Source organism: Talpa europaea, assembly GCF_964194135.1.
Source record: "Talpa europaea genome assembly, chromosome: 1".
In the NCBI taxonomy this organism is placed as follows: domain Eukaryota; kingdom Metazoa; phylum Chordata; class Mammalia; order Eulipotyphla; family Talpidae; genus Talpa; species Talpa europaea.
The window spans coordinates 147521052-147548853 of record NC_140073.1 but is presented as its reverse complement, the minus strand read 5'-3'; the positions used below and the strand labels follow the sequence as shown (position 1 = coordinate 147548853).

The 27802-nt window shown below is 43.0% G+C and overlaps 1 protein-coding gene across 1 annotated transcript; it reads right to left on the bottom strand.

Annotated features, from left to right (window-relative positions):
• Window positions 1-27707, bottom strand: MOGAT1 (monoacylglycerol O-acyltransferase 1; the record flags this gene model as incomplete). Its single annotated transcript, XM_084246663.1, has 6 exons — window positions 1-155; window positions 8151-8350; window positions 10991-11165; window positions 14905-15109; window positions 15456-15634; window positions 27614-27707. 6 exons carry the CDS (start codon window positions 27705-27707, stop codon window positions 1-3), a joined length of 1008 nt encoding a protein of 335 aa, XP_084102789.1.
• Between the last annotated feature and the right edge of the window lie 95 nt (window positions 27708-27802).

Here is a 27802-nt window from a genome sequence, read left to right as displayed (position 1 = left end):
TTACTTGAATATGAGCGTCTCGTGCTCTGGGACACCATACTTCCCTTTGTGTTCCTCAAATAATTGTCTTAGCGCCTCCAGATAGGTCTGATGCAGTTCCTCGACCTGCTGTGGGCTGGGGTCCGGGGTCTGATGCACAGGGATGGGGCGGCCAACTGCAAAGAGACAGAAAACGTGACCCAGGACTGTAGGTCACCCACCACAGACGTCCCCGTGTGGACAGCCCCCCAGAACCACCCAGGGAGCCCATCAGGCCTGGCGCTCTCTCCCTGCTGGACTGAGCTGGGGTCACCCGTGGCCACACCGTCCCCTTCACAACACACAGAACCCACCTCCCCAGCAGACACTGGGATGGTCAGTGCCCCCGCAGCTTCAACTTTGAGTCAAAGGAACTTCTGTGGGCCTCCCCAGAGGCGCAGCGGGTTGAGTGCTGCGCTGTGAAACTGTCTGCAGCCTCTGCAGCATGAGTTCGATTCCCAGCCAGCCAGGGAGATACCCACACGGTGCGGCAATCCTCTCCTGCCTCGCCCACTGCTCCCCTCAGCAGTGTCTTTGGTCTGTCTGCTGTTCTGCTCCCTGTTCTCTCTGGTGAATTTTCCTACCCTCCCTTGCCTCTGACCTGCACCCCAGTTCTTGCATAAATAAATAAATCTTAAAAAAAAAAAATAAAAACTCCATCTTTTTTTAAAAAAACAAACAAACGAACGTCTGTGTGGACTGCAGCTGTGAGGCGAGGGACAGCGCTGGGCGTGCTGGTCACCAGCTCTCTCCCTCTGGCACAGCTGACACCAGGCCACAGCACCCGATTATGACAGGCCACACAGACCTGAGGCAATGACAGCCCTCCTGTGCACTGACTCTTAACATCCTCCTTAAAAAGTCCAATTTCTCTCTCTATAGAGAGATGTAGATCTCCCCAGCTAAGCATCTGTGCTAGAAAACACACACACACACACACACACACACACAAGTCCCCCACTGTTGCTAATAGTGGAAAACAAACCAACCCAAAGTTTCATAGACAACTTATTCAATAAGCCACAGAACACTGACTCAATGGAATCCTAGCTGGCAGACTTTAAAAAAAAGTGAAATATGTGTGCACACTCACAGTTAAGTGGGGAAGAAGTAAGGTGTAAAATAATACAGCTCATGCTGTATGAGCCCATATATGAAGACTATTTCTATCCCTAGGTAACCTGTAAGCTCTTAGAATATGTTTTACAAGTCTGGAGAAAGAGGTCATAATAGCTCCCTGTAGGAAGGGAGATAGGAATGGGAGAACTTGGAAGTTATCTGTAGTGTATGAATTTTCCATAAAGAGCATGCTTTTGTTTTACCTGCATAGTTCAAAATTAATTGTATGTGGAAGCTTCCACACTTATTTGAAAAGGAGTGTGCATAGAACTAGGAACTTGTCTCCGATACCCGGGGCTTTGGCACCTGCTCCCTGTGACTGACTGAGCCCTCTGCTGGTCGGGTGCTGCTATATCTGGGTAGAGCTGAAACTGTACAGGATGCTGAGTGACCCACCCTCTGGGCAGCTGATTGCCTTTAACTAGCCTGGGCATGAGGTCAAGTGGGACTGTAAGGAACAGAGCAGACTCACAGACAAGGAGCTTTCCTTTGGCCTGCTAGAGTCCTTGGGCTACATCCAAGACTCAAATCCATGTCAGTAACAGAAGGTGATTATTTAAGGAAAAATACAGGCAAAAACGTTAAGTTACAGAGAAAGAAGTAATAAAGGACATCAGTATGGGAGGTAAGACAGAGAATGGAGTGATAGACACACAGAATATGTATTACATAAAAACTATGTGTAGCTGGTGTATACAAGGGCACAGAGCTAGTAATTTATTTATATATTCTGCAACATTAATATCCTCAAATGACTAAATGTAGAGTTTTCTTTGATACCTGGGATGTCACATTTATATAGACACCAGTCCTTTGCAATTCGACAGAAAGAACTAGAATACCATCTGGCTGTGAGTAGTTGTTAGAAAAATGGACTAGGAGAGGCTAATACTGAATAGGGTGAAATCAGGAGGGGGTGTTGTCCAAAAGCACTGGGTTAGACCAGTTTAGTGCTAGCTGGTAACTGTCTCCCTGGTCTTAATTTTCACATGTACAGGATAAAAGAGTAAAACGACAAGATTTTAAAGCATCTTTCCAGTTCTGAACTTAGTCATTGTTTGGGGGGGTAGGGTGGAATGAGAAATTTACATGCAAATTGAGAAATCCATACGTCAATCTACTAGCAAATTTGCAAATTCATGGTTTAATAGAAATAACTTCTGTTTCTTAGTGAAATTACCCCCAGGAGAAAGGTCAAGAGCAACTGTCAGAGGGAACACAGAAGATGAAGCGTGTTGTTCCCAACTTACTTGAATTAGGACTTGTGAATTCTGAATTATTCACTGAGTCTAGTTTCTATAAGCTATTCTACAGTGAGTTTCAATTCTATTCTTTTCTTATTAATGTTTTTTTTTAATTTATGCATACTAGAACTGGGGTACAGGCCAGAGGTGTGGGGGGTGAGAGAATCCACCAGAGACAGAGTGGGGAACAGAACAGGCAGACTGACTGAAATACACTGCTGAGGGGAGCAGCAGGCAAGACAGGAGAGGTCTGCTGCATCATGTGGGTAGCTCCCTGGCCGGGGATGGAACTGGTGCTGTAGTGACTGTGGACAGCCTTAACTGTCATAGTGCTGCGCCTTAACCCCTTGTGCCACCAGGGAGGCCCCTATTAATGGTTTTATTATATTTCAGACAGTTCTTCCAGAGAGCTCAAATATGCCCACAGATATTGACTATACCATTATAAGGCCTTCCCCAGTCAACAATGAGACAGAGTTAGTTATATTCGCCTTCCTCTTATTTATGCATAGAGAAACTGAGATTCTGAATGTTCCAAACCACACACACAAAAGAGAGGAAATAAGAATTTAAACCCAATACTCCTGCCACTCATTACTAAACTAAACCAAAATTGGATTACAGAGTAAGAAGCCTAGCTTACAGACTTTTTTAGGGATAAAAGCAGAGGTAACCAAACAGAAACTTGCAATTCTCGGATAGGTTACCTGAGCTTTTGAACAGCAGAATTCTCTCTCCATATAAAGGAGATTTTTACTGTGAAGAGAAAAAAAAATGCTTTCAGTCTGAGCCAAAGGGCATCATTTACTGCTGCATCCCACAAAGGAGAAACCACTGCATCAGGCTGCTCTTGAAGTCAACTCCTTGCCAGGAAAATCAGCCAACACCCACTGTGGCAGTCAGGAACCACAGCTGCTGTTTGTGGTCCACTGCTTTTTATAGCTGGTGAAGGGGTTCAGAATAAGCCTCCCCCAATGTGCCACTAGGACATGTGAATTATTTTGAGCCAAAGGCAAATTAAGATCCGGCATATTCAAGGAAAATGTTTACTTCTCCCTTAACTATCTAAAGGAATTCAGAGAGGGGGCCTGCCCAGAAAGAGCGTTCATCAGACAACTGAATGACTATCTGTATGATGGGGCAAACACCTAATTAACCACATATCTGCTCTTTTCTTCCTGGGAATTACCCTCTACCCCCTTGAAGCCCTAGGCCCCTATCCTATCCCTTAGCTCAGGATGGCAGAGAAGCTTCAATTGCCCAATTTGCCCTTGGTTTTCATGTTTTTTGGGAGTGGGGTCAATGTATATACAAGATTTGTTTTTCTCCTGCTAATCTGTCTTTTACTACAGGAAGCATCTCAGCCAAGAGGTTGCAAGGGTAGAGGGAAAATTATTTCTCTTCCCCTACACTGGCAAGGCTGTTTCATCTTCTAATTCCATTCAGCAAGTCAACACCAGCTATGCACTTATTACCACCCACAGCAGTCTTGCTCTCACTTCTGTGTTGCTGTGGCTTTATTATATGTGGATTAGGAAAAGGAATGAAAAACTTTGGAGCCACTGTATACACAGCCGGAAAGGATGCAAAAATAAGCATTATTTTCTTCTCATTGAGGCAGAGAGAGTGGATCCTTCATAATCAGAAATCTTTGCTCTATTTTTCTATAATCATGAAAGTTCCACAGTTTATCTCCCTACTGGGCTCACATAGGTACTACTCTTTCTGTGCATGGCACGTAGCTAAATGTTTAGAGAAAGAGCAGACAGGGAGCTTTGTGCCAGTGTGGGTTGTGGAATTGAAACCTGGGTGTCCAGGAAGAGCTGGATTCAAGTGCAACCTCTGGTTTATGGCGGAGTCTCTAAAGAGACCCAATGTGAGAACATGTGTGTATACTGTGTATGTACACATACACACACACACACACGTGTACATTTAATGAGTACTCAGCACATGGTACAGTGCACCATACTAATCTTCTAGATGTTATTGTCTCCTTTCAACTCTACTCTTCAATTAAATTTGTCAGGTTCCCTGTCCTTCCTATTTCAGAGAATCCTTTAGATTGCTCTTCCTCTCAGGGGATAATAACAATTTGAAACAAAATGGACTACTTCTGTCCCTAAGTGGTTTCAAACCATTTTTATTTAAATAATGTATACTTTATTCCCTATCTTTTTTTATTTAAAAAACTCAAGCTTTCTATAGAAAGAATAATACAATAAGCACGTGTATACCCTTTCTCTAGACATACCAATTTTTGAACATTTTGTACACACACACGTACAAAATGAAAGCAAGTCATAGACATCAATGATCCCATTGTGTTAATCATCCCTGAATATTTCCACCTGTGGCACCAAAGAACAAGAACGATGGCATGGAGAACAGAAGTCCTCTGTACTCAAGGAACTGACCTCTCCACAATATTAATTTGAACTAATCCATAGTCAAATTTTCTCCACTGTCTCAATGACATCCTGAATAGTTGTTTCCCTCTAACCCACTACAGCTGTTCTGTGTCTCGGCTCCTCCTGGTTAGGCCTTTCACAATACTGATAATTTTTTGAAGACTTGCAGCCAGCAGTTTTGTACAATGTCCCACCATCTGAATTTGTCTATTTCCTCCTGATTCGGTTCAGATGAATATTTTGGCAAGAACACTTACACAGGAAAATTGGAAACACATCAACTGCTTTCAACAGCTGTCTAGGAAGCCTTAGGCTCTACCCACCAACTCACAATTTCCAGGCACCTGGGGTTGACATGGTGCTTTCTCATGAATCATGTCAGTTAATCCCAGCAATAACCCTGAGAGAGGACAGGACAACTGGAATAGGCTCCACTTTAGAGGTGTAAAATCTACGCCACATGCTATATCTGATATATAACTGACATCACTGTGCACCTACAGATATAGAATCCATTTCTCCATGGCACAGTTGTTGTTTTTTTTTCTCCAATGTTGCCATAAGAATAAAAATACAGTCAATGAATCTAACACCTCCATAGTCAGAAGATAGACTCTGCATTGGTAGAAAGTCAGTGGAAGACTTGAGGATGGGAAAGATGGGGTTGGAACCCTTTCTTGGCCACATGCAAACATGGCTGAGACCCAGCCTGTCTGGGTGCTGATAATTCTAACAATCTGACACGGGCAGAAGAAAAAGCTCTTCTTTATGGGAAATGCCAATAACTGATATAGGAGGAGTGTGACAGTTAGAAAATGACCAGTTTGCAACATAATTGTTATCATTAATTCAGGCAAGCATTACCCATGGCCATTTAAAACCATCCAGTAGGGCCTCCCCGGTGGCGCCGCGGTTGAGCGCTGGGTTGTGAAGCTGCTCACGACCTCTGCAGCGCCGGTTCGATCCCCGGCTGCTCCCCGGCCACCAGAGGAGGGTCCCACATGGTGCGCAGACCTCTCCTGCCACAAGCTGCTCCCTTCAGCAGTGTACTTCGGTCCTTCTGCCTGCTCTGCTCCCCGCTCTGGCTCTGGTGAATTCTCTCACCCTCCCGCGCTTCTGACTGTACCCAGTGCTTGTATAAATAAATAAATAAATCTTTAAAAAAAAAAAAAAAAAAAAACAACATCCAGTAAAGGGCCTCCCCGGTGGCACAGTGGTTGAGCGCTGGGCTGCAAAGCTGCTCACAGCCTCTGCAGCACCAGTTTGATCCCCGGCCACTGGGCAAGTGTCCCACATGGCTCACAGACCTCTCCTGCTGCCCACTGCTTCCCTCTGCAGTGTACTTCGTCAATCTGCCTGTTCTGCTCCTCACTCTGGCTCTGGTGAATTCTCTCACCCTCCCGCGCTTCGGACTGTACCCTGCACGTGTATATTTTCTTTCTTTTTTTTTTTTTTTATAGAGGCATGTTTATTTATTTATTTATTTGTTTGTTTGTTTGTTTTGTTTACACATGCACTGGGTACAGCCAGAAGCACGGGAGGGTGAGAGAATTCACCAGAGCCAGAGCGGGGAGCAGAGCAGGCAGAAGGACCGAAGTACACTGCTGAGGGGAGCAGCGGGCGGCAGGAGAGGTCTGCGCGCCATGTGGGACCCTCCTCCGGTGGCCGGGGAGCAGCCGGGGATCGAACCAGCGCTGCAGAGGCTGCGGGCAGCTTCGCAACCCAGCGCTTAACCGCTGCGCCACTGGGGAGGCCCCCCCTGTATGTGTATAAATAAATGAATGAATGAATGAATGAATGAATAAATAAATAAATTAATCTTAAAAAAAAAGAAAACCATCCAGTAAAGTTTGATGAAGAACCAGATCATTAGACAGACCCTAAGGAATACTGCCCCCACAACCCTTGTTAATAATAAATAGAAAAGGGCTTCCTTGTGGCCTACGGGTTAAGTCTCAGTGCTATTATCACTGTGCCCTGAGTTCAATCCCGGGCCAGAAGCTGACCCACATGGTGCAGCAAACCTCTCCTGTCTCACCCGATGCTCCCCTCAGCAGTGTATTTCAGTAGATCCACCTGTTCTGCTCCTCAGCCCTTTCATCAACATAGTCTGTCACCCTCTTTGTCTACTATATTCCCCCAAATACTCAACTTTCAAAAATAAAATCAGTCTTAAAAGAAAATGTGGTATAGCGGCCTTCCTGGTGGTGCAAGGGATTAAGTCTCAGCACTATGAAGCTATTGGCAGCCACTGCAAGACAAGTTCGATCCCAGGCCAGGGAGCTGACCTACATGGTACAACAGACCTTTCCTGTCTCATTGGCTATTCCCCTCAGCAGTGTGTTTCAGTAGATCTGCCTGTTCTGCTCCCCACTCTGTCTCTGGTGAATCTTCTCACCCCCTACACCTCTGGCCTACACCCCAGCTCTTATATGCATAAGTTAATAAAATCTTTTAAAAAAAGAAAAAGAAAAAGAAAATGTGGTATATCTGCAAATAGGATACTACTCAGCTATTAAAAAAAGATGAAATCTTGCCATTTATGACAACTTAGATGGCACCGGAGAGGCATATGCTACATGAAATAAGTCAGAAGGAGAAAGACAAGTATCAGTGATTTCACTCACTGTGGAATATAAATAAAGCAAAGGAAAAGACAAAACCAAATCCAGATGAATCCTTGAAATCTGACCACAGAACTGAGTTTATGGGGAGGGAAGGGCATATGCCCAAAGGTTGGAGGGGATCCAATGGACTTTGGAGAGTTATTGGATCTTTGGTGGTAGGTGTGGTGTGGCAACACACAATGAAGAGGTGTGAACCTGTACTCTTAAAACATATGGTGATGTAAACCATCATTGTCTCAATTAAATAAATAACAAAAGATAATAAAATCTGTATTAAAATATATACATATAATTAGTTGCTTAAAAATATCTTTTACTATAGAAACTGATAACTATATGAACTGCATGATGAAAAAAATCTATTACACAGACATCTCCATATATTAACAGGTGTAACTTGTTCATCAAAGAATTATTACACTACAATCTGCTGACTGAGAAACAGATTCATCAAAGAGCATTGGATATTTTACTTCTAAAACTGGAGTCGACCTATACTTCAACTTTCATGCTTTGAAAGTAATCAATCCCCATCCAAATGGAAAATATTTCATAAGAAAATGTATACTGTAAATCAAGTTCAAGTAGCATCTACAGGAAGTTATTTTATGAAGTTCCTATTCAAACCCACATCTCTTGCACTATCAGCACCCCAGTCAATAACAACAAACATTGTTCAAAGTAAGATAATACTTTCACTCATTTTAATAAGCCTTTCATGATGTACATACCAACCGTGTGGATAGGTTTCCGGTAGGGCACAAGGCCAATACTGTATTGAAAAATTCCTCTGGCGTGGAAGAGTGGCAAAGTAAACCCCACGATCTTCTGCATTTTCTCCTGCATAGTTCGAAGCCATGAGCCTTTAGGATTGCTAACTTGTTTATATACTTCATTTTCACCAAAGGAAAACACGGGAACCAAATAGGCTCTGCAAGTAAAAAAGCGAGGAATAAGAATTTTCGGGAAATATTTTAAAATATTTTATTGACATATTAGCTATTTTATTCTGTCCAGCTGATTTTTACAACAGATTCTTTCTTAACAGCTCTTGAAAGTTCCCAAGCCTCCCTGTATTGCCAAGTTCATGTGCTCCAAAATGAAACTGACATCCCAACATCCTTTGGGGAGGTTCTTATGTAGTCTACAGAGTTGTGGGATTTTATCCTAAAGAGAACAAGGTTCCAGGGAGCTTGGAGTTCACCTATAGTTTTGGTCATAGTTCTTTCGACTGTAAATTTATATTGTGTCTATAAAATTTTCTGGTTTTGTTTGCTTTGCTTTACTTTTTTTTTATTTTTAAATTTATTTTTTTAATTACTGAAAATAATAACTGCTCATATGGTAACTTACAAAATAATAAGTTAAAAAATAAAAATTATTGGAATTCTCTCCACCTAGACATAGTACTGTAGATATTCAAGATTATGACCTTTCAAACTATTCTACATGTTTATTCTATACTTTAAAAAATAGCACCATGTTGCAGCTAATGGTTTATAACCTGTATTTTTAATCTAATACATTTAGAAAATATTTCTATGTCATTAAATATTCTTTAAAATAATCATTTTTTTAATAATAGATTTTATTTTTATATTCCCCATACAATTGCAACCCCCCATTCTGACCCCAATCCCTCCCCTCCCACCCCCCACCCCCCAAAAAGTGTCTCTGGTTCATAGTTTTTTGTTGGTTTTGATTTTCACTTTCTTATAGTTATTCATTTTCCTGGTCCCTTATTTAAGTTTTCTAGATTCCTGCTATGAGTGAGACCATCCGGTATTTTTCTTTTTCTTTCTGCCTTATTTGGCTGAGCATGATCCCTTCCAGCGCCATCCATGTTGCTGCAAATTGCCTGTGTTTATCTTTTTTGAATGCTGAGTAATATTCCATGGTATATATGTACCATATCTTCTTGATCCAGTCATCTATTTTTGGGCATTTGGGTTGTTTCCAAAGCTTAGCTATTGTAAACAGTGCTGCTATAAACATAGGTGTGCAGGTGCTCTTTGGAATTGATGTTTCTGTGTCCTTTGGGTAAATACCTAGGAGTAGAATTGCTGGATCCTATGGAAGCTCTATGTTTAGTATGTCCAGTAATCTCCACACAGCTCTCCATAGTGGTTGGACCAGTTTGCACTCCCACCAACAGTGCAGAAGAGTAAAAATATGGAACGCTTCACGAATTTGCGTGTCATCCTTGCGCAGGGGCCATGCTAATCTTCTCTGTATCATTCCAATTTTAGTATATGTGCTGCCGAAGCGAGCACTGCTTTGCTTTACTTTTTTTTTTTTTTTTTAAAGATTTATTTTATTTATTTATACAAGCACTGGGTACAGTCAGAAGCACGGGAGGGTGAGAGAATTCACCAGAGCCAGAGCGGGGAGCAGAGCAGGCAGAAGGACCGAAGTACACTGCTGAGGGGAGCAGCGGGCGGCAGGAGAGGTCTGCGCGCCATGTGGGACCCTCCTGCGGTGGCCGGGGAGCAGCCGGGGATCGAACCGGCGCCGCAGAGGCAGCGGGCAGCTTCGCAACCCAGCGCTCAACCGCTGCGCCACCGGGGAGGCCCCTTTGCTTTACTTTTAAAGATAACCTTACATTTCCCCAAACAGGATGTCCAGAAGGCCAGCAGACATAGGAAAAAATGTTTATTATCATTTCCAGTAAGAGAGATGCAAGGCCTCCCTGGTGGCGCAGGGGTTAAAGTCTCAGCACTATCAAGCCACTGCAGCGTGAGTCCAATACCTGGCCAGAGAGCTGACCCACATGGTGCAGCAGACCTCTCCTGTCTTAACCACTGCTTCCCTCAGGAATGTATTTTAGTTGATCCGCCTGTTCTGTTCCCCGTTCTGTCTCTGGTGAATCTTCCGCACCTCTGGCCTACACCCTAGTTCTTCTAGGCAAAATAAATAAAAATTTAAAAAAAAAACAAAACTATAAGTTCTCCAATGTTTATTGCAGCACTATTTTACAACAGCAAGGCCGTGTGGAAGCTGCCTGTGTCCACAAATGGGTGACTGGATGAAGACGATATGGATTATCCACACTCTGGAATAATACTCAGCCAAGAGGAAAGATGAAATGCAAACATTTACAGCAAAATGGAGAGAGTTTGAGAGAATTATGTGCAGTGAAGCAAGTCAAAATGACAAAGAGAAATACCAGGCTTTTATATAGCAGAACACTGGACAAATAAAACACAAAACTACAGACATAATAAATGCAGTGATTGCTCTGAGGTTAAGAGGGACAAGGAAGAAAGGACAAAGGAACATACAAGATTATGGTGGGGAATAAATTAAAAAGAAAAATAGAGAAATAAAAAAGAGGGAGGGGAGAGGAAAGAAGAAAGGGAGGAGAAAAATCTTAATGTCCGGAGGCCACAGCTTTAAGTGACCTTAGTGGGAAGCTCCTATTCCTTTCCCCGTGAATGTCCACACACGTTTTATTGTAAGATGGATTAGGAGGAAGTTTGTCTTTAAAGGCTGGAAAAATTACTTTAACGTTCGTGTTCATTTAATGTCTTAACTTCCCTCACCCATTTACCAGAAATGTAAAGTCCCTCACCCATGGGCTAAAGCAGTTTTAACAAATCCTTTCCGTTTCTGGATGAACAGAGTGAACTTTCCGGGGTGGGCATCCAGGGACTCCTTCGCACCCCCAAGGACGATGACCGAGATGTTTCCACCTCCTTCCTTACTCAGCACGTGGGACAAGCTCTTCTTGGAAACTGAGACGGTTCCTTAGTAAATAAACAAAAGACCTCATTAATTCTCCTTTGCTTTTTAATGAAAACATTTGTATCACAAAATTCTATGGTATCAGCAGACATTTAATAAAATGTCTGACGCTGCTTATATTTGGAGCACTTTGCAGATTTATGATTTTTGTCACAGCCAAATCTTTGGTGGTGAGATCCAGTAAGATCTGACATTTTGACTGCTGTTGGGTCGGGACTCTAAATGTCACGTGATCGGGGCCTCCTTGGTGTCCTAGGGGTTAAGTACCAGCACTATCACCACATTTGCCAGAATTCGATCCCAGCCAAGGGGCTGACACACACAGTGCAGCAGACCTCTCCTGTCTTCTCATGCGCTGCTTCCCTCAGCAGTGCATTTCAGTCAGTCTGCCTATTCAGCTCCCCACTCTGTCTCTGGTGAATTCTCTCACCCTCTGCGCCTGCACCCCAGCTCTTCTATGCAAAAATAAATTTTAAAAAACTTAAAAAAAATGAAAACATCATGTTCTCAGTCAAAGGCTACTGCTTGTCTGGGTCAGTGTGCACCGCTCAACTCCAGGGATGGCGCTCTCAGTGCATGGAGTTCAGTGCACAACCTGCACAGCTGTACGAGGTGGCCTTGATCATGCTCAGAGTTGAGAAACAGACACTTCAAGAGGCTGGTGTGGATCTTCTGAACACACAGTGGCCTGTTTCTATATGATTTCTTATTTTCCAAAGATGAACGCATGATATGAATGGTTTAAAAAATTCTGACATTTGACAAATATCCTCGCTCAACCGCCAGATCTTCACATTAGTTCCAAAATGTCTGGTTTGACTTTCACAAATTGTTTAGGACAGTTCCATAATTGTTCAGGCTGTGTATCAGCTGTTCCCAAGTCTCCCGAGATTCTCGGGAGAGTCCTTTTCAGAGTTTAAATGGACTATGTACTCTTAGGAGAAAACACACTGTGCTCTTGGAAGAAAAGAATAAAGATGAAAACAAACCACTTACGACCTCTATTTCAGAAATAATTGCCTTTTAAAGTCTTATAGCACACCAGGCCTCCCTGGTGGTGCAAGGAGGTAAGTCTCAGCACTATGAGGCTATCAGCAGCCACTGCAGTACAAGTTTGATTCCTGGCCGGCGAGCTACCCCCCTTGGCACAGCAGACCTCTCTGTTCTCACCTGCTGCTCCCCTCAGCAGTGTGTTTCAGTAAATCTGCCTGTTCTGCTCCCCACTCTGTCTTTGATGAATCCTCTCACCCCTCTCACTCTCCCCACCCCAGCCCCAGCACCTCTGACAGTTTCCATTGTCACAGTCACAGGGCTTGATGGACCCTCCTCTCCTCTCCCTCAACCACTGTAATAGGCCCCTTCCATCATCACAGCCTCCAGGCTCACCTCCCTCTGACTATACTGGGATGATCTTTATAATGCAAACTCCAGTCAGGGTCCTTTACTCAAAATCCCTCACAACTTCCAGGTGGAATACCTACAAGATGAAATCTAAAGTCCTCTGTGTGGTGTATGAGGCTGTGTGACCTGGTCTCAGCCACCTGCCCAGGCTTACTGGGTGGACAGAGGGACTGCAAGCTTGAAATGCAGAGTGTGCTCTGGCTGACACCTGCGGAATGTAGGTTCACCAAATCGGCCAAAAGGAATGGCTGCAGGTTGGACTCTAAAGGATTTACAGCCACAGAAATCTCACGGGCAATAGCAAAACACACACCTGTTGCTTCTTTACTACATCAGGTCTGGTGCACCCAACTGTCACTCATAACCAGAGAGGCAGCCACACGGAACAGAAGGGCAGCTTTGCACCAGGGTCTGTGCTAGGAAGCTGGTTCTGGGATGAAAGGAAAGCTCGCTAAACCTAGAGACAAGGTTATCCTAACCCTCCAGTGACTGCAAGTTTGGGTATTTTTATTAGTCTTTTTGGCATCTCAAGTTATAACAAAGTCAAGGATCTCATGGTATCATAAGTCAGACAGGTTTGGCCTTATGTGCCAACTCTAGTAAATGACAGTGGCTGTGGGGTACTATGTGAAGAAGAACTGAAAGATTTATTATTTGTATCTCGCATGGCCACAGAGAGGGGTGGACTCACATATCCATACCATGAATTTGCCACACCTGTTCCCAATGACACTATTCAAATTCACCTATGGCTATACATGAAATACTTGATTTACTTAAACACCATTTACTTAAATGGTATACTGTAAATATATTTGTTTTCTGAACATTAAAAAAAATCCCACATAATCTTCTTGCATTTATAAAAATCTAACCCAATGTCTGCAAAGCAAGAAGGGATGTTTTCCCTCTATCCTAGTTTGGAGGCTGAGTGCACCCTCTAGAGGCCAGATGCAGTAGCAGCCCACATTGGATCTAGAGTCCAGTACCCAGGGTAGAGTTCATAAAGAAAATCCAAAAACCCAGCCACAGATCCTAGTTCTTTGGTGCTTAGTGATTTCCTACCAAAAATGTAATGACTAGAAAAATGAATGACTTGAAAAAATTTCCATGGAAAATTCTATGTCTGAATATGCCACTTACTGATCTTGAAATAGAATCCCAAAAAGAGACTCTTCTCTTTAATCCAATAAATGCAAGGATGATAATCTACACAATGATCATATATATAAATACTTTTTTAATGTAGTTAATGCCTAGCCAATAAATTGATCACATCAGAAAACCAAACTGGGTCTCGTAAGTTGAAATGAGGGCTATTAACGCAAGCTTAGCTTTCTGAAACCATTCTGTAGTACTCAGCTGAATTTTATTCTTAAAATTGACTTCACTCATCAAAAAGTCTTCCACCATTTCAGAGTAGAAGAGGAGACTTATTTCTGGGTCAAGCTACATTTAATCTGGGAGGAAAAAGATAGAAGATTGAATATGTTTCGTTTATATGCTGTCATTATTTCAAGACATATCGGAGGACATTTTCCACCCTTAATATTCATCAAAATATACAAAATGCTTTTCCAGGGCCCCCCTTATAGCCTACAGATTAAGTCTCAGAGTTATCGCCACTTTGGCCTGAGTTTGATCCCCAACCAGGGAGCTGACCCACATATGGCACAACAGACCTGTCCTGTCTCGCCCGCTGCTCCCCTCAGCAGTGTATTTTTTTTAAAAGATTTATTTATTTATACAAGAAGAGGGGTACAGGCCAGTTGCGTGGGAGGGTGAGAGGATTCACCAGAGACAGAGCAGGGAACAGAACAGACAGACTAACGAAATATACTCAGCAGTGTATTTTAGTAGATCGACCTGATCTGCTCCTGTCTCTGGTGAATCATCTTACCTCATGCACCTTTGGCCTACACCCAATTACTCCTACATAAAAAATAAATCAATTGACTAAAAATGAAGAATAAAATGCTTCTCCAAAGGCTCAATTTATTACTTGTTTTGATATGTGATTCTTTCTTCCACATCCGGACACACAAAATGCATTGATTTACCTATTCTTTCATGGAATTAACATCTCTGGGACATTCCTCTATTCCAGGCACTATACTTGGTGTAAATTAAAAAAAAAAAAAATACAGCTTTGTCTCTCCAGCACTTGCAGTCCAGCGCAGGTGGCAACAAATACCCAAATAGCATATAAAGTGCCAGGAAGGAGTCAAGATATGGGGGTTTGCTCTAGGAAAGTGGAAACACAGCTGGATTTGGGAAGGAACATTTCATGGGGTTCTGCCATCCTAGAACACTACAGAAAGGGGGACTGTCTCCACTTACCACCAGTCATCAGGTATTCCCGGAACAAAGGACACCGGAACCAAACTGGAAGCACGTGAAGATAAGCAGTAAAGCCTGGAAACAGCTTCTTGAAGTCTGAGTAGTTTGTGCAAAAATTTCCAAAGGCTCCAACAACTAACACGCCATGGGGGTGAAACCCAAATATGTAGTTGTGACTTGGATCCAAATCCCAAGTTTTGATAAGCTACAGCACATTTATATAGAGATAAAAAAGAAAATGTTCCTTTGTTATTTTCCAATAAGAAGCAAAAGAACTCGTGATTAGTTCTTACATTAAGAGGAAATGGAAAATATGACTTGTTTAAGTTCTCTGGATTAAAGCTGTTCCCATTTTTTTTATTAGTTTGTCAGTCATTTACATATTTTTCGACTATTGCCTTTGCCCAGAGCCTTAAAGTCCATGTAGTAACTTGAGTTGAATTGTGGGATATCTCCCTCTAAAAGGAAAATGCCTAAAATATCTATGAGGCGAATAAATGTTCACCCTTCTCCCAATTCAAAAGAACACTGTATAAACCAGCTTTACTCACATGAACTGGAAAATAGTCGATAAAGTGCTTCCAGACTGTCCAGCTTCGGACCCAATTGCATCTCCTGCCTCCTTGCTCTGGGGTCTGCCAGTCAAGGTAAAGCCAGGTCAAATAAGGCACGTAGAGGAACCAATAATTGTATATGATCAATATCACAATGATTCCAACACATACCTGCGCTGTGAAAAAAGGAGACACCTCAGGAATCAGTGTCAGCCAGCACCTGCTCACTGTACTACACAATCATGGGTCCATGAGCCTCCCTGGTGGCCTAGAGGTTAAGTCTCAGTGTTATCACCTCTGTAGCCTGAGTTTGATCCCTGGCCAGGGAGCTGACCCACATGGTGCAGCAGATCTGTCCTGTCTCGCCTGCTGCTCCCCTCAGCAGTGTATTTTAGTAAATCTACCTGCTTCAATCCCCATTCTTGTCTCTGGTTAATCTTCTCCCTCCTCCCCCCTGACACCTCTGGCCTATACCCCAGTTTTTCTACGCATTAAATAAATTAATTAATTAAGAAAAATCATTAGTCCATGGTAGGAGGATTTAATACTTGTATCTTAAACTGGGCCTCCATTCAAGTGAGATCCTGTAACAAGATAGTAATGGCATTGTATTATTTAATATTTATTGGTTTATGGTATGACAAGCAGTGCTTTATAGACTCTGCCAAAATATTTGCATTTACTCTCCTGTCACCCCAATATCAGAGAAGCAACCGTACTACTCTTTTTTTTTAATTAATAAATTTTATTTTTATATTCCCCTTACAATTGCAATTCCCCCATTCTGACCCCAATCCCTCCCCTCCCGCCCCCCACCCCCCAAAAAGTGTCTCTGGTTCATAGTTTTTTGTTGATTTTGATTTTCACTTTCTTATAGTTATTCATTTTCCTGGTCCCTTATTTAAGTTTTCTAGATCCCTGCTATGAGTGAGACCATCCGGTATTTTTCTTTTTCCTTTTTGGCTTATTTCACTGAGCATGATTCCTTCCAGCGCCATCCATGTTGCTGCAAATTGCATGTGTTTATCTTTTTTGAATGCTGAGTAATATTCCATGGTATATATGTACCACATCTTCTTGATCCAGTCATCTATTTTTGGGCATTTGGGCTGTTTCCAAAGCTTAGCTATTGTAAATAGTGCTGCTATAAACATAGGGGTGCAGGTGTTCTTTGGAATTGATGTTTCTATGTTCTTTGGGTAAATACCTAGGAGTGGAATTGCTGGATCCTGTGGAAGCTCTATGTTTAGTAGGTCCAGTAATCTCCACACAGCTCTCCATAGTGGTTGGACCAGTTTGCACTCCCACCAACAGTGCAGAAGAGTTCCTTTTTCTCCACACCCTCGCCAACATTTGTTGTTGCTAGTTTTTTTAATATGTGCCATTCTCACTGGTGTAAGATGGTATCTCATGGTAGTTTTGATTTGCATTTCCCTGATTACAAGTGATGTTGAACATTTTTTCATATGCCTGTTGGCCATTCGCATTTCCTCTTCAGAGAAGTTTCTTTTTAGCTCCTCTGTCCATTTTTTGACTGGATTATTTTCTTTGTTGTTGTTGAGTCTCATCAGCTCTTTGCAGATTTTTGTGATCAGTCCTTTATCATTAGTGTTGGGTGCAAAAATGTTCTCCCAGTTGGTAGGGTTTCTCTTTGTTAACCATACTACTCTTAATATGCATTTTATAGAAAATAAAGGCTTAGAGAGATTCACAGAGGCTTGGAGAGATTAAGTGAAATCCCCAAGACACACAGAATAAAAGCTAACTAGTGGGTCTGTCTAGAGTCAAAGTCCATGTCCCTCCACAGCCTCCCCAACATGACAGGTGGAGAGATCATCCCTAGTGGAGGGATGGAGGCGTTTCTTCTGCAGGAGCCCCTGAGGCTGGCACATGCTACAAACCACATTCATTTTCAGGAACTTGGGCAAAAACCAGAATGAGAACAGCGTAGGAGAGACCCCTTACCTCTTGGTTCTCTCTCCCTTTTGGCAATATTTCCTAATGACAAAGCAATCCTAACTGTTTATGAAGCAATATATGAAGCAAGAAGTGACAAAACAGGACAGGGACGTGGGCAGTTGTGAAAAGATTGTTTGCCTTAAAGGGCCTCCAAGGTGGGGCAAGGTGTTAAGTCGCAGCACCCTGAAGCTATCCGCAGCCTCTGCAGCAGGAGTTTGATATCCCTTCAGGGAGCTAACCACGTGGCACAGCAGACCTCTTCTGTCTAGCCCGCTGCTCCCCTCAGCAGTGTATTTCAGTCAGTCTGCCTGTTCTACTCTCCACTCTGTCTCTGGTGAGTCCTCTCACCCCCACCCCCATACCTCTGGCCTGTTCCCCAGTTCTTGTATGCATAAATAAATAAATCTTTAAAAAAAAAAGTAATACATTAAGGTAAGCTAGACCTACATGCCTGTGCTATGTATTACACTAAAATATATTTAGGGCCTCCCCTGATGCTGCAGGCGGTTGAGTGCCTCGCTGTGAAGCTGTCCGCAGCCCCGGCCGGCCAGCGGGCGAGGGTCCCTTATGGCACAGCAGACCTCTCCTGTCTCGCCCGCTGCTCCCCTCAGCAGTGTATTTCTGTTGTCTGCCTGTTCTGTTCCCTGCTCTGTCTCTGGTGGATCCTCTCACCCTCTCATGCATCTGGCCTGTACTCCGGTTCTTGTGTAAAATAAATAAATCTTTAAAAATATATATATTTACATAAAGAGAAATTCATCAATAAAAGAGGGAGAGGGGGCATAAAGACAGAAAGCTGGGCACACAGTAAGTACTCAGTAAATGCCAGCTGTTACTATTCATTTAAGGAGTGTCTTCACCTCTTTCTCTTCTATTACATGCCGCAGTCTCTGTAATCTCTCCTACTTCAGTCCCCCAAACTCTGATCCACTCCCTGTCAACTCTGTTAAAAAACAGCTTTCTTCTCAAATGAGCCCTCACAGTGTCTGAGCTACAAGTATTTTACAGATGTAGAATTTGGAGGCCCCAAAAACGGAACATAGATTAAAAAACAGAATCAAAAAACACATTTTCTAGTATAGATTTAATTCAATAGAGAGGTGAACCCCATCAGAGGACTGACTAGCTCTCCCCAGGGTGGGTGAAAGATTATAAGGGCACTTGAAACATCAAGCAAGCACTTGTGCCCCAACCCTCTGCTGCATTCAGAAACTGTCATGAAAGTGTCCCTGAGTCCAGAACCAAGGTCAAAAGGGAGTCCTGGGCCCTCATTCCGACCAGGATCGTTCCATTTTGTTTCACCTACTTCCCTCTACCAGCTCTGCATGCTGACAGTTTGCCACATTGGTGAAGTTTCTGTTCATCTTACCTAAATGTGTAAAAATCTTACAAGAAACCTAGGTAAGTTCTCATTATTCTCCAGGCTCGACTCAGTGAGCAAGATGCAGCAGGGGAGAGAGAATAGCTACTGAGGAGTGACTGGGTCCCACAGGCAATCTCATTTACTCCTCACAGCCGAATTTGCAGTTGTGGAAACAGATCTGCAGAGAGTTTGAGTGCCCAAGGGACTTGAGCCTGGATCTGCCTAATCCCTAAACCCATATACTTCAAATATAAAACAAACCCAACTACGGCCACTTCATGATACTTACAAGTATTTAATACAAGTGCTTACAACACGTTCCTAAACAGAAAAAAATCAGGCAAATGGGTAGTTCTGTCTTCCTTACTGTAAGGATAGGAAATCTCAGGCTGACAGCAAATTGACTTCATTTCAATTACAGGGTCAAGAGCAGACCCAGAAAGACAGCCCCCCGGTTACTGAGTCAGTGTTCCATGAGCCCAATAGCACACCTTCTGATTGATTACACATTGCATATTACGAACATTCATTATTTTCATGCAGGAGAGTTAAGATGGGCATCTGAAATTGGCTGGCTTACATTGGAATCTGACACTGACTCGCTGCCTGACCTGAAGCAAGTTCTTTTATACCTTCAGTCTCAATTCCTTTACTGTGAATTGGGTAATAAAAGCACCCATTTCCAAGGACCGCTGGGGAATAAGCACGAGATGCCGCAAAACTAGGCATGCAAGAAGTGCCTGACCAATGAACTCACTGCTGCAATAACTTTACTGTTACACGTTTGGAAAATGCAACAAGCAGAAGCAAACAAAATATGACCCAAGTAACTGTCATTCAACAGAAGCTACTGTTAAAATTTTCTCTTGGTCTTTTTACCTATGAATAGATGTTTCCTTAACATCATGGACCACACATTTTTAAAAATTCTGTATTTTATCTCTGTGATGATCTCACATTAGCTGTTAGGAATTACAACCTCATCATAAATGTTTTTAATGACTGATTATAAGTGGTAGTTCAACCATTCCTTTCATTCTTTTATTTTTTTAAATTTGGCCTTCCAATAAATTGTCTGCATAAACACATCTAGCAAAAGTTTCCCCACATACTGATTTATCTTCCTAGGACAGGAAGGAAAACACCAGGTCACTAAACAGATCTTTGCCATTCAATACTTTGATACCTTAGATCCAAAGGAGCTGCTCTAATTTAAACTCCCACTCCACACACCATGTACATTCTTTTATATTTCATGTCATAAGCAGCATCAATGTCGTTGTTAAAACACTACAAGAAGTAGGTGACTCGATCACCTCTATTTTCTATTTTTATTTCATGAAGCAATCCAAGGTAACATGACTCCAAATCGGAGGTCAAAGAGGAAGGATATATAAGTCAATTGCAAAACACTGGGCAGCTATTAGAACTGATGCTGATACCTTTTCAAATTGTCAAGATTTACAAACTATGTTGCATGGAAGGCCTGAATTTCAGCTGCCTTGACATAGGTATTTTCTGGCTGAAAAGTCACCAGTCAGTCCCTTAGTGCTTTTACTCTTTTTACTTTATTCCCATAGAGTCTACTTTCACTACATCATTGAGGAAACTGCTTGCCACCCACTTTTTAAAAATCGAGGTGAAATTAACATAACATAAATTTAACTATTTTAAAGAAAATAATCAAAGGACATTTAGCATGTTCACCATGTCGTACAGCTGCACCTCATTCTCTTCCCACTGGCCCTGGCAATCATCAATCTCCTCTGTTTCTATGGATTGGCTTATTCTGCATATTTCATGTAAATGGAAATATACAATGTGTGAAGTTCTGCAGAACGTCACTTAACTTCATGCTTTTGAAGTTCAGCCATGATGCACCATGGATCAGTACTTTATACCTTTTCATGGCTAAATAATATCCCACTGCCTGGACAGTCCACAATTTGTTTTTTCATTCATCTGTTTTTTTTTTTTTTATAAGTTAATGAAGGTTACTTTTTTTTTTTTTAAAGATTTATTTATTTATTTATTTATACAAGCATTGGGTACAGTCAGAAGCGCAGGAGGGTGAGAGGATTCTCCAGATCCAGAGCGGGGAGCAGAGCAGGCAGAAGGACCGAAGTACACTGCTGAGGGGAGCAGTGGGCGGCAGGAGAGGTCTGCGCGCCATGTGGGACCCTCCTCTGGTGGCCGGGGAGCAGCTGGGAATCGAACCGGCGCTGCAGAGGCTGCGGGCAGCTTCTCAACCCAGCGCTCAACCGCTGAGCCACCAGGGAGGCCCTCATTCATCTGTTGATGCGCATTTGGCTACTGTGTGTTGGGCTGCAGCAACACTGTAACTGTACTAAAAGTTAGAACCAAATAAGGCTCAAAATAGATTAAATTTAACATTACTAATAAAGGGACAAAATGACAGGCTGCCTCCACATATGGTCTAATGGGAAATACACACCATCACCTTTGTGGGCTTCTTACCAAAAATATTCAATCTGACTCCAATCTTGAGAGTATAACCAGGCAAGTCCGGGCTGTGGGATGTCCTACAAAGTAATTAGCCAGGGATGTTTAAAAAATACATTATCAAAGATTAAAAACCAGACAAATGGTGTAGGAACTGGTCTAGTTTTAAAGGAAAATATAAAGATGAATCATATGGGGCCTTCCTGGTGGCATAGAAGTTCAAGTCTCAGCACCATCATGTTATTGCTGTTGTGGTTTGAGTTCAATCCCTGGTCAGGGAACTGACCCACATGGCGCAGCAGACCTCTCCTGTCTCACCTGCTGCTCCCCTCAGAAGTGTACTTCAGTAAATCCACCTGTTCTGCTCCCCACTCTGTCTCTGGTGAATTTTCTCACCCCTGCACCTCTGGCCTATTCATAAATAAATTTAATATTTAAAAATAAAGATGAATCATATATTAACTAATGCTATTGTGTCACAGATGAATTGATACATGGGATAATGTATGATAATGGTGATTATGTAGAAAGTACTTGCTTTTAGGAGACCAGTTCTAGAGTATTTCAGGCTGGCGTGACATGAAATCTACACCTTTGTTTCGATCTTTCTAATGGTCCACCAGCAACAACAATGAAGTGTTTGTGGTGTGGGTGACCATTAAATAGTGGTCCATATTAAGAAATAATTTAACATATTTCATTTGCATATGCATCCTTCCCATTTGTATTCAAAACTTTTTTCCCCTAATTTTTAAATTTACCCTCCACCGAACTTTCCATGCCCCTACTCCATCTACCTATATTTATGTTAACACTTGAACACAATAAGGAGAGGAAAAAATGGAATCAGAGGCAAGCATGTCACATTCTTTTCCGTCTTATTTAGGAATCTGCATCTTACTTAGTATGTCATATTCTTTGCCTTCTTATTCCCGAGGCATTGTACTTCAGAACAACAATCAGCAATTGATGCCATCGGCTGAACGTAAGACTGGAAGTATAACATTCTTCTTATTTTTAAAATTCCTATTTTAAGAAAACTTGCCTCCCAGAGGTTCTTAGGATGGGGTTGAAAGACAAATCTCTCTCCTTTGCAGAATTTGCATTCTAGCATTCTTCATATGTGGGTCTGTTTCACACTACTTAAAAAAAAAATATTACTTACAGGAACCACACTTTTCTTTTTTTAAAACAAATTCATTATTGTAGTCCTTTTTCCGTGGGAAGGCAAATAAATTATAAAGAGGATCTAGTTGAAACCAGTCCTGTGTTCTTACTCTGTTAGTACTTTGTATCACTACAATCAGAAAAGCATGTAGAGAACCCATAATAAAAGCAACCAAATAGTGTTCATGAAGTCCAAGACACTAGTATTAATCACTGGAGCAAAAGCTCAAATGCACTCCCCTGAAATTTTTCAAATTAACAGAAATGATAGTGACATTATGGGCAATATGAAGATTCTTTTGCTATAAAGTCCGTTTGTGGGGCAATTGCTAAACTTGAACAGGGTCTATGCATTGATTAAGTGGTAGTTATTTCTGCATAGTGCATATTTACAGTTACATGCATGGCGGTGCATACAGACAATGCTCATTACGGTTTCTTTCCCAACTTGGCTGATCATGCTATAGTTATGCAAGAGAATGTCTTTGGTTTTAAGAAATGTATCCTGGGCCTCCCTGGTGGCGCAGAGGTTGAGCGCTGGGTTGCGAAGCTGCCCACAGCCTCTGCAGCACCGGTTCGATCCCCGGCTGCTCCCCGGCCACGGGAGGAGGGTCCCACATGGCGCGCAGACCTCTCCTGCCGCCCGCTGCTCCCCTCAGCAGTGTACTTCGGTCCTTCTGCCTGCTCTGCTCCCCGCTCTGGCTCTGGTGAATCCTCTCACCCTCCCATGCTTCTGACTGTACCCACTGCTTGTATAAATAAATAAATATTTAAAAAAAAAAAAGAAATGTATCCTGGGGCCTCCCTGGTGGCACAAGGGGTTATGTCTCAGCACTGTAAGGTTGTCCACAGCCACTGCAGCATGAGTTTGATCCCAGGCCAGGGAGCTGACCCACCTGGCACAGCAGACCTCTCCTGTCTCACCCGCTGCTCCCCTCAGCAGTGTGTTTCAGTAGATCCGCTGTTCTGCCCCCCACTCTGTCTCTGGTGAATCCTCTCACCACTGCCCCCCACCCCCGCCTTCCTCGCACCACACTTCTCGCCTACACCCCAGCTCTTGTATGCATAAACAAATAAATTAAAAAAAAAATAAATACATTCTGAAGAATTTAAGTGCAAAGGGAAAGTATGTTTGCAACTTACTTTTAAAGAATTCAAAAAACAACAATAATGTGTGTTTGTATGTGCGTGCATGTAAAGAAAAACAGAGGGACAGAGAGAAAGAAAAGGCAAGTAAGTGGTAAAATGTTAACATTTGGGGAATCTGAGGGAGGAACAAGGGACTATTTTACAATTTTCTGTAATTATTTTTATGGAGTTTTTTCAAAATAAAATGTAAAAAAAAAAATGGAATGGGGCCTCCCCTGGTGGTGCAGCACCGGTTCGTTCCCCGGCCGCCGGTGAGGGTGCCACAAAAAAAAAAAAAAAAAAAAAAGGAATGGCCCTACCTGAGACCCACAGAATGTAAATCTCTTATCTCCAGTTTAATAAAAATCTACAGATGTCCCTTAAATATACTCTAAAGTTTGCAAATTTCTGACATAAATTAAACCGTACAGAGTAAGGCCAAACATTGTTCAGAAGGTAATTCTTTTTTTTTTTAAAGATTTATTTTTATTTATTTATACAAGCACTGGGTACAGTCAGAAGCGCAGGAAGGTTAGAGAATTCATCAGAGCCAGAGCGGGGAGCAGTGCAGGCAGAAGGACCGAAGTACACCGCTGAGGGGAGCAGCGGGTGGCAGGAGAGGTCTGTGCGCCATGTGGGACCCTCCTCTGGTGGCTGGGGAGCAGCCGGGGATTGAACCAGCGCTGCAGAGGCTGCGGGCAACTTCGCAACCCAGCGCTCAACCGCTGCGCCACTGGGGAGGCCCCAGAAGCTAATTCTTACCAAATTAATCTATAGACTAATTGCAATCAAAAAGCAATCCCAATGAGAATTCAACAAGCATTTCATGGAATTGATGAGCTGATTCTAAAATACCTATGGAAATGGGAAGAACCTACAATAGTCAAAACAACTCTGAAAAAAGCACAAGTGTAAGGGTTAATGCTATCTGATATCTCAAATTATTATAAGGCCACAGTAATCAAAGCAGCATGGTACTAGCGTGAAGACAGCAAACAGATCAATGGAACAGAATAAAGCATACAGAAATAACTTAGCCGTATGTGGACCACTGGCTTTTGGCAAAGGCACAAGGGCAATGCAGTAGAGAAAATAGTCTGTTGGTTTTCTTAACAAATGGAGTTGGAGCAATTAGATTTCACCCATGGCAAAAAATGAACTTAGACTTGCACCAGTCAGATTAACCCAAATTGGATCACAGACATATCAGAAATTAACTCAAAATGGATCACAAACCTATACGTATACCCTAAAACCATGAAACATTGAAATTTGGAGATGTGGGCAGATTACAAAAGGAATTTGGGAAAATGTGAGGGATGATGTCTACATTTACTGTCTTGTGGTTATGGTTTCTTGGGTAGACAGATATATTTACAACTTTTCAAATTGTACACATTTAAAAATACTTGAAGTGGGCCTCCCTGGTGGCACAAGGGGTTGGGCACAGTGCTATGAAGCTATCCGCAGCCACTGCAGCACGAGTTCAATCCCCAGTAGGCCAGGGAGCTACCCACATGGCACAGCAGACCTCTCCTGTCTCACCCACTGCTCCCCTCAGCAGTGTATTTCATCAGACTACCTGTTCTGTTCCCCACTCTTTCTCTCATGAATCCTCTTACCCCTGTGGCCTATACCCTGTTCTTATATGGATAAATAAATAAATCTTTAAAAAAATAAAAATGCTTTAAGTTTACTGTATGTCAGAACCTCAGTAAGGCGGCTACAGTAAGTAAGTATATAAACACACCCATTCAGTAGAAGATTACGTACGGTCTCACTACGTGGTCTTAAGCAAGATATTTCTTGAACTTCAACTTTCTCATCTAGAAAGGTAATTCTAATGATCCAGTCACCTGGGGTTGTAGGTAGATGATGGCCAGTGAATGCTGGTTCTCTTTTTCAGGTTTCCACTACTCAGCAGACTAGTAGCACACTAGGTAGTAAGAACTGTCAGTCTCTCAAATATTGAGACTGGATGAAAAGTGATTCAGCAGTTCCACTTCTGAGGATCTAAGGTACATGAAATCACTATCTTAAAAAGATAAATGCACCCTTGTGTTCTGTGCTGCATTTACTTACAATAACCAAGACATGGAACTACCAAAGTGTCCATTGATGGACCAATGGATAAAGAACCTGTAATACAGGGCCTCCCCTGGTGGTGCAGCAGTTGAGCGCTGGGCTGCGAAGCTGCACATGGCCTCAGCAGCACCGGTTCGATCCCCGGCCACCGGGCGAGGGTCCCACATGGCACGCAGACCTCTCCTGCAGCCCGCTGCTCCCCTCAGCAGTGTACTTCGTCACTCTGCCTGTTCTGCTCCCCGCTCTGGCTCTGGTGAATTCTCTCACCCTCCTGCGCTTCTGACTGTACCCAGTGCTTGTATGAATAAATAAATAAATCTTTAAAAAAAAAAAAAAAGAACCTGTAATACAAACACAGCGGAATATTACTCAGCCATAAAAAAGATGGAAATCCTGCTACTTGCAAGAATGTGGACAGACCCTGAGGGCACTGTGCCAAGTAAAATAAGCCAGGCATCTGTACAATGAATGCAGGAATGAAAGGTCTTAAATCTCATAAGGTTATTGTGAAAGTTACCTGATTAATTGCTGGGTACTAGTTTAGCACCTGGCACATACTAAGCTTTCAACAAGTGTTTTCTCCTATTGTCTCAATGGTTCTGTCAGAATAAAACTGGAAGTAATGCTATCAATCCTGTCTCAAAAATTTGCCAGTGAAGACTTAACAAGTTAATGTTCTTTGTATCCTTTTTTCATTAAACAGCTCAGTAGAGTTCATTGGAAAGTTTGTTTAAAAAAACAAACAAATGAGAAATTCTAGGGAAACCTGGACAGCCAGATCTTTTAGGAGCTCTTCCAATGTTTTGAAAGGGTTGAGAAACCTGATCCAAGAATTCAAAAGGTACAAACCTTTGAACTGTTACAGTGCCAGGAGATTTTTTTTTTTTTAAAGATTTATTTTATTTATTCATACAAGAGCTGGGTTGTATGCCAGAAGTGCCGGGGAATGACAGGGTTCACCAGAGACAGAGTGGGGAGCAGAACAGGTGGATCTACTGAAATACACTGCTGAGGGGAGCAGCCAGTGAGACAGGAGAGGTCTCCTGGCCATTTGGGGTTTGTTCCCTGGTCTGGATGGAACTCCTGCTGCAGTGGCTGCTGGTAGCTTCATAGTGCTGAGACTTAACCCCTTGCGCCACCAGGGAGGCCCTATCACTGTTATTTTTGAGCCCTCAACAGCATACAGCCCATGACCTAGAGCACGGAGATTTCAGCTTTCAGAAGAATTGAAGTTCCCACTAAAAGGTTCCGGATAATTTCTCGCTCCTCCCTGCCTCTGCCATTCCCATTTACTCCTAGCCCAGACAAACATTCCCACAAAAAACGGCTGGGTACCCCCAGCGCGGCTAGCGGCTGGCTTTTCCTGTGCATTTCCACATGAGCCTGATTTAAGCACCTGCCAGAATACACTCCGGGGTCGCATTATTTTGGAGAGAAGCCACCCCAATCCATCCAAACTATGCAGCAAGGTACCTCGGTATTCAGAAAAAAAAAAAAAAAAAAGGAAAAGCTCAAGGGCTTATTTGTTTTGAAGGCGGAGAGAGGAAGCAATAAAGTTTGAAATACGTGGGCATTGTTTTTCCATTTATGAATCGACAGTTCAAGAACGAGTTCACCAACTTTTGGGGGGGCTAACGTGCAACGTTCCATAGCTCCACTGGGGTCCAGTCACACTAGCCCCAAATCGTCGAGCTGTAAGTTTATAATCTGGGCCCTTCCCTGCAGGTGAGGTACATCTCGATTGTTAAAAATAGCGCAGAGGGAAAGAGAGTTGGCAAAGTCGTTCGCGGCCAGGTTCACCGGAGGAGAGAGACCCAAGAGCGTTCCAAGTTCGCTCCAAACGCTCCCTGTGACCTGCGGGTCCTGGCTCACAAGGTCAGAAGGGGGTGGCGGCTCAAGCGTGTCCTCGGACAGGACTGTCCCTCCCTGGGAGGGCGGAGATGAAGCCCCCGGCCCCGCGGGGCTTGGCCTGGAGCGCGCAGGGTCTTACCCAACAGCAGGAAGGACAGAACCCACTGCAGCACCGCCGCCGTCTGCAGCCGCCGCGCCAGCGGGATGTTCAGCGGCGCAAACTCGATCTTCATGGCTCAGCCCTGGGGAGCACCTCGCTGCTGCGCGGCGCCTGCAGGAAGCGCGCAGCGGGATCCCGCTCCGCGCGCGCCACCCGGTCGGCGGCTAC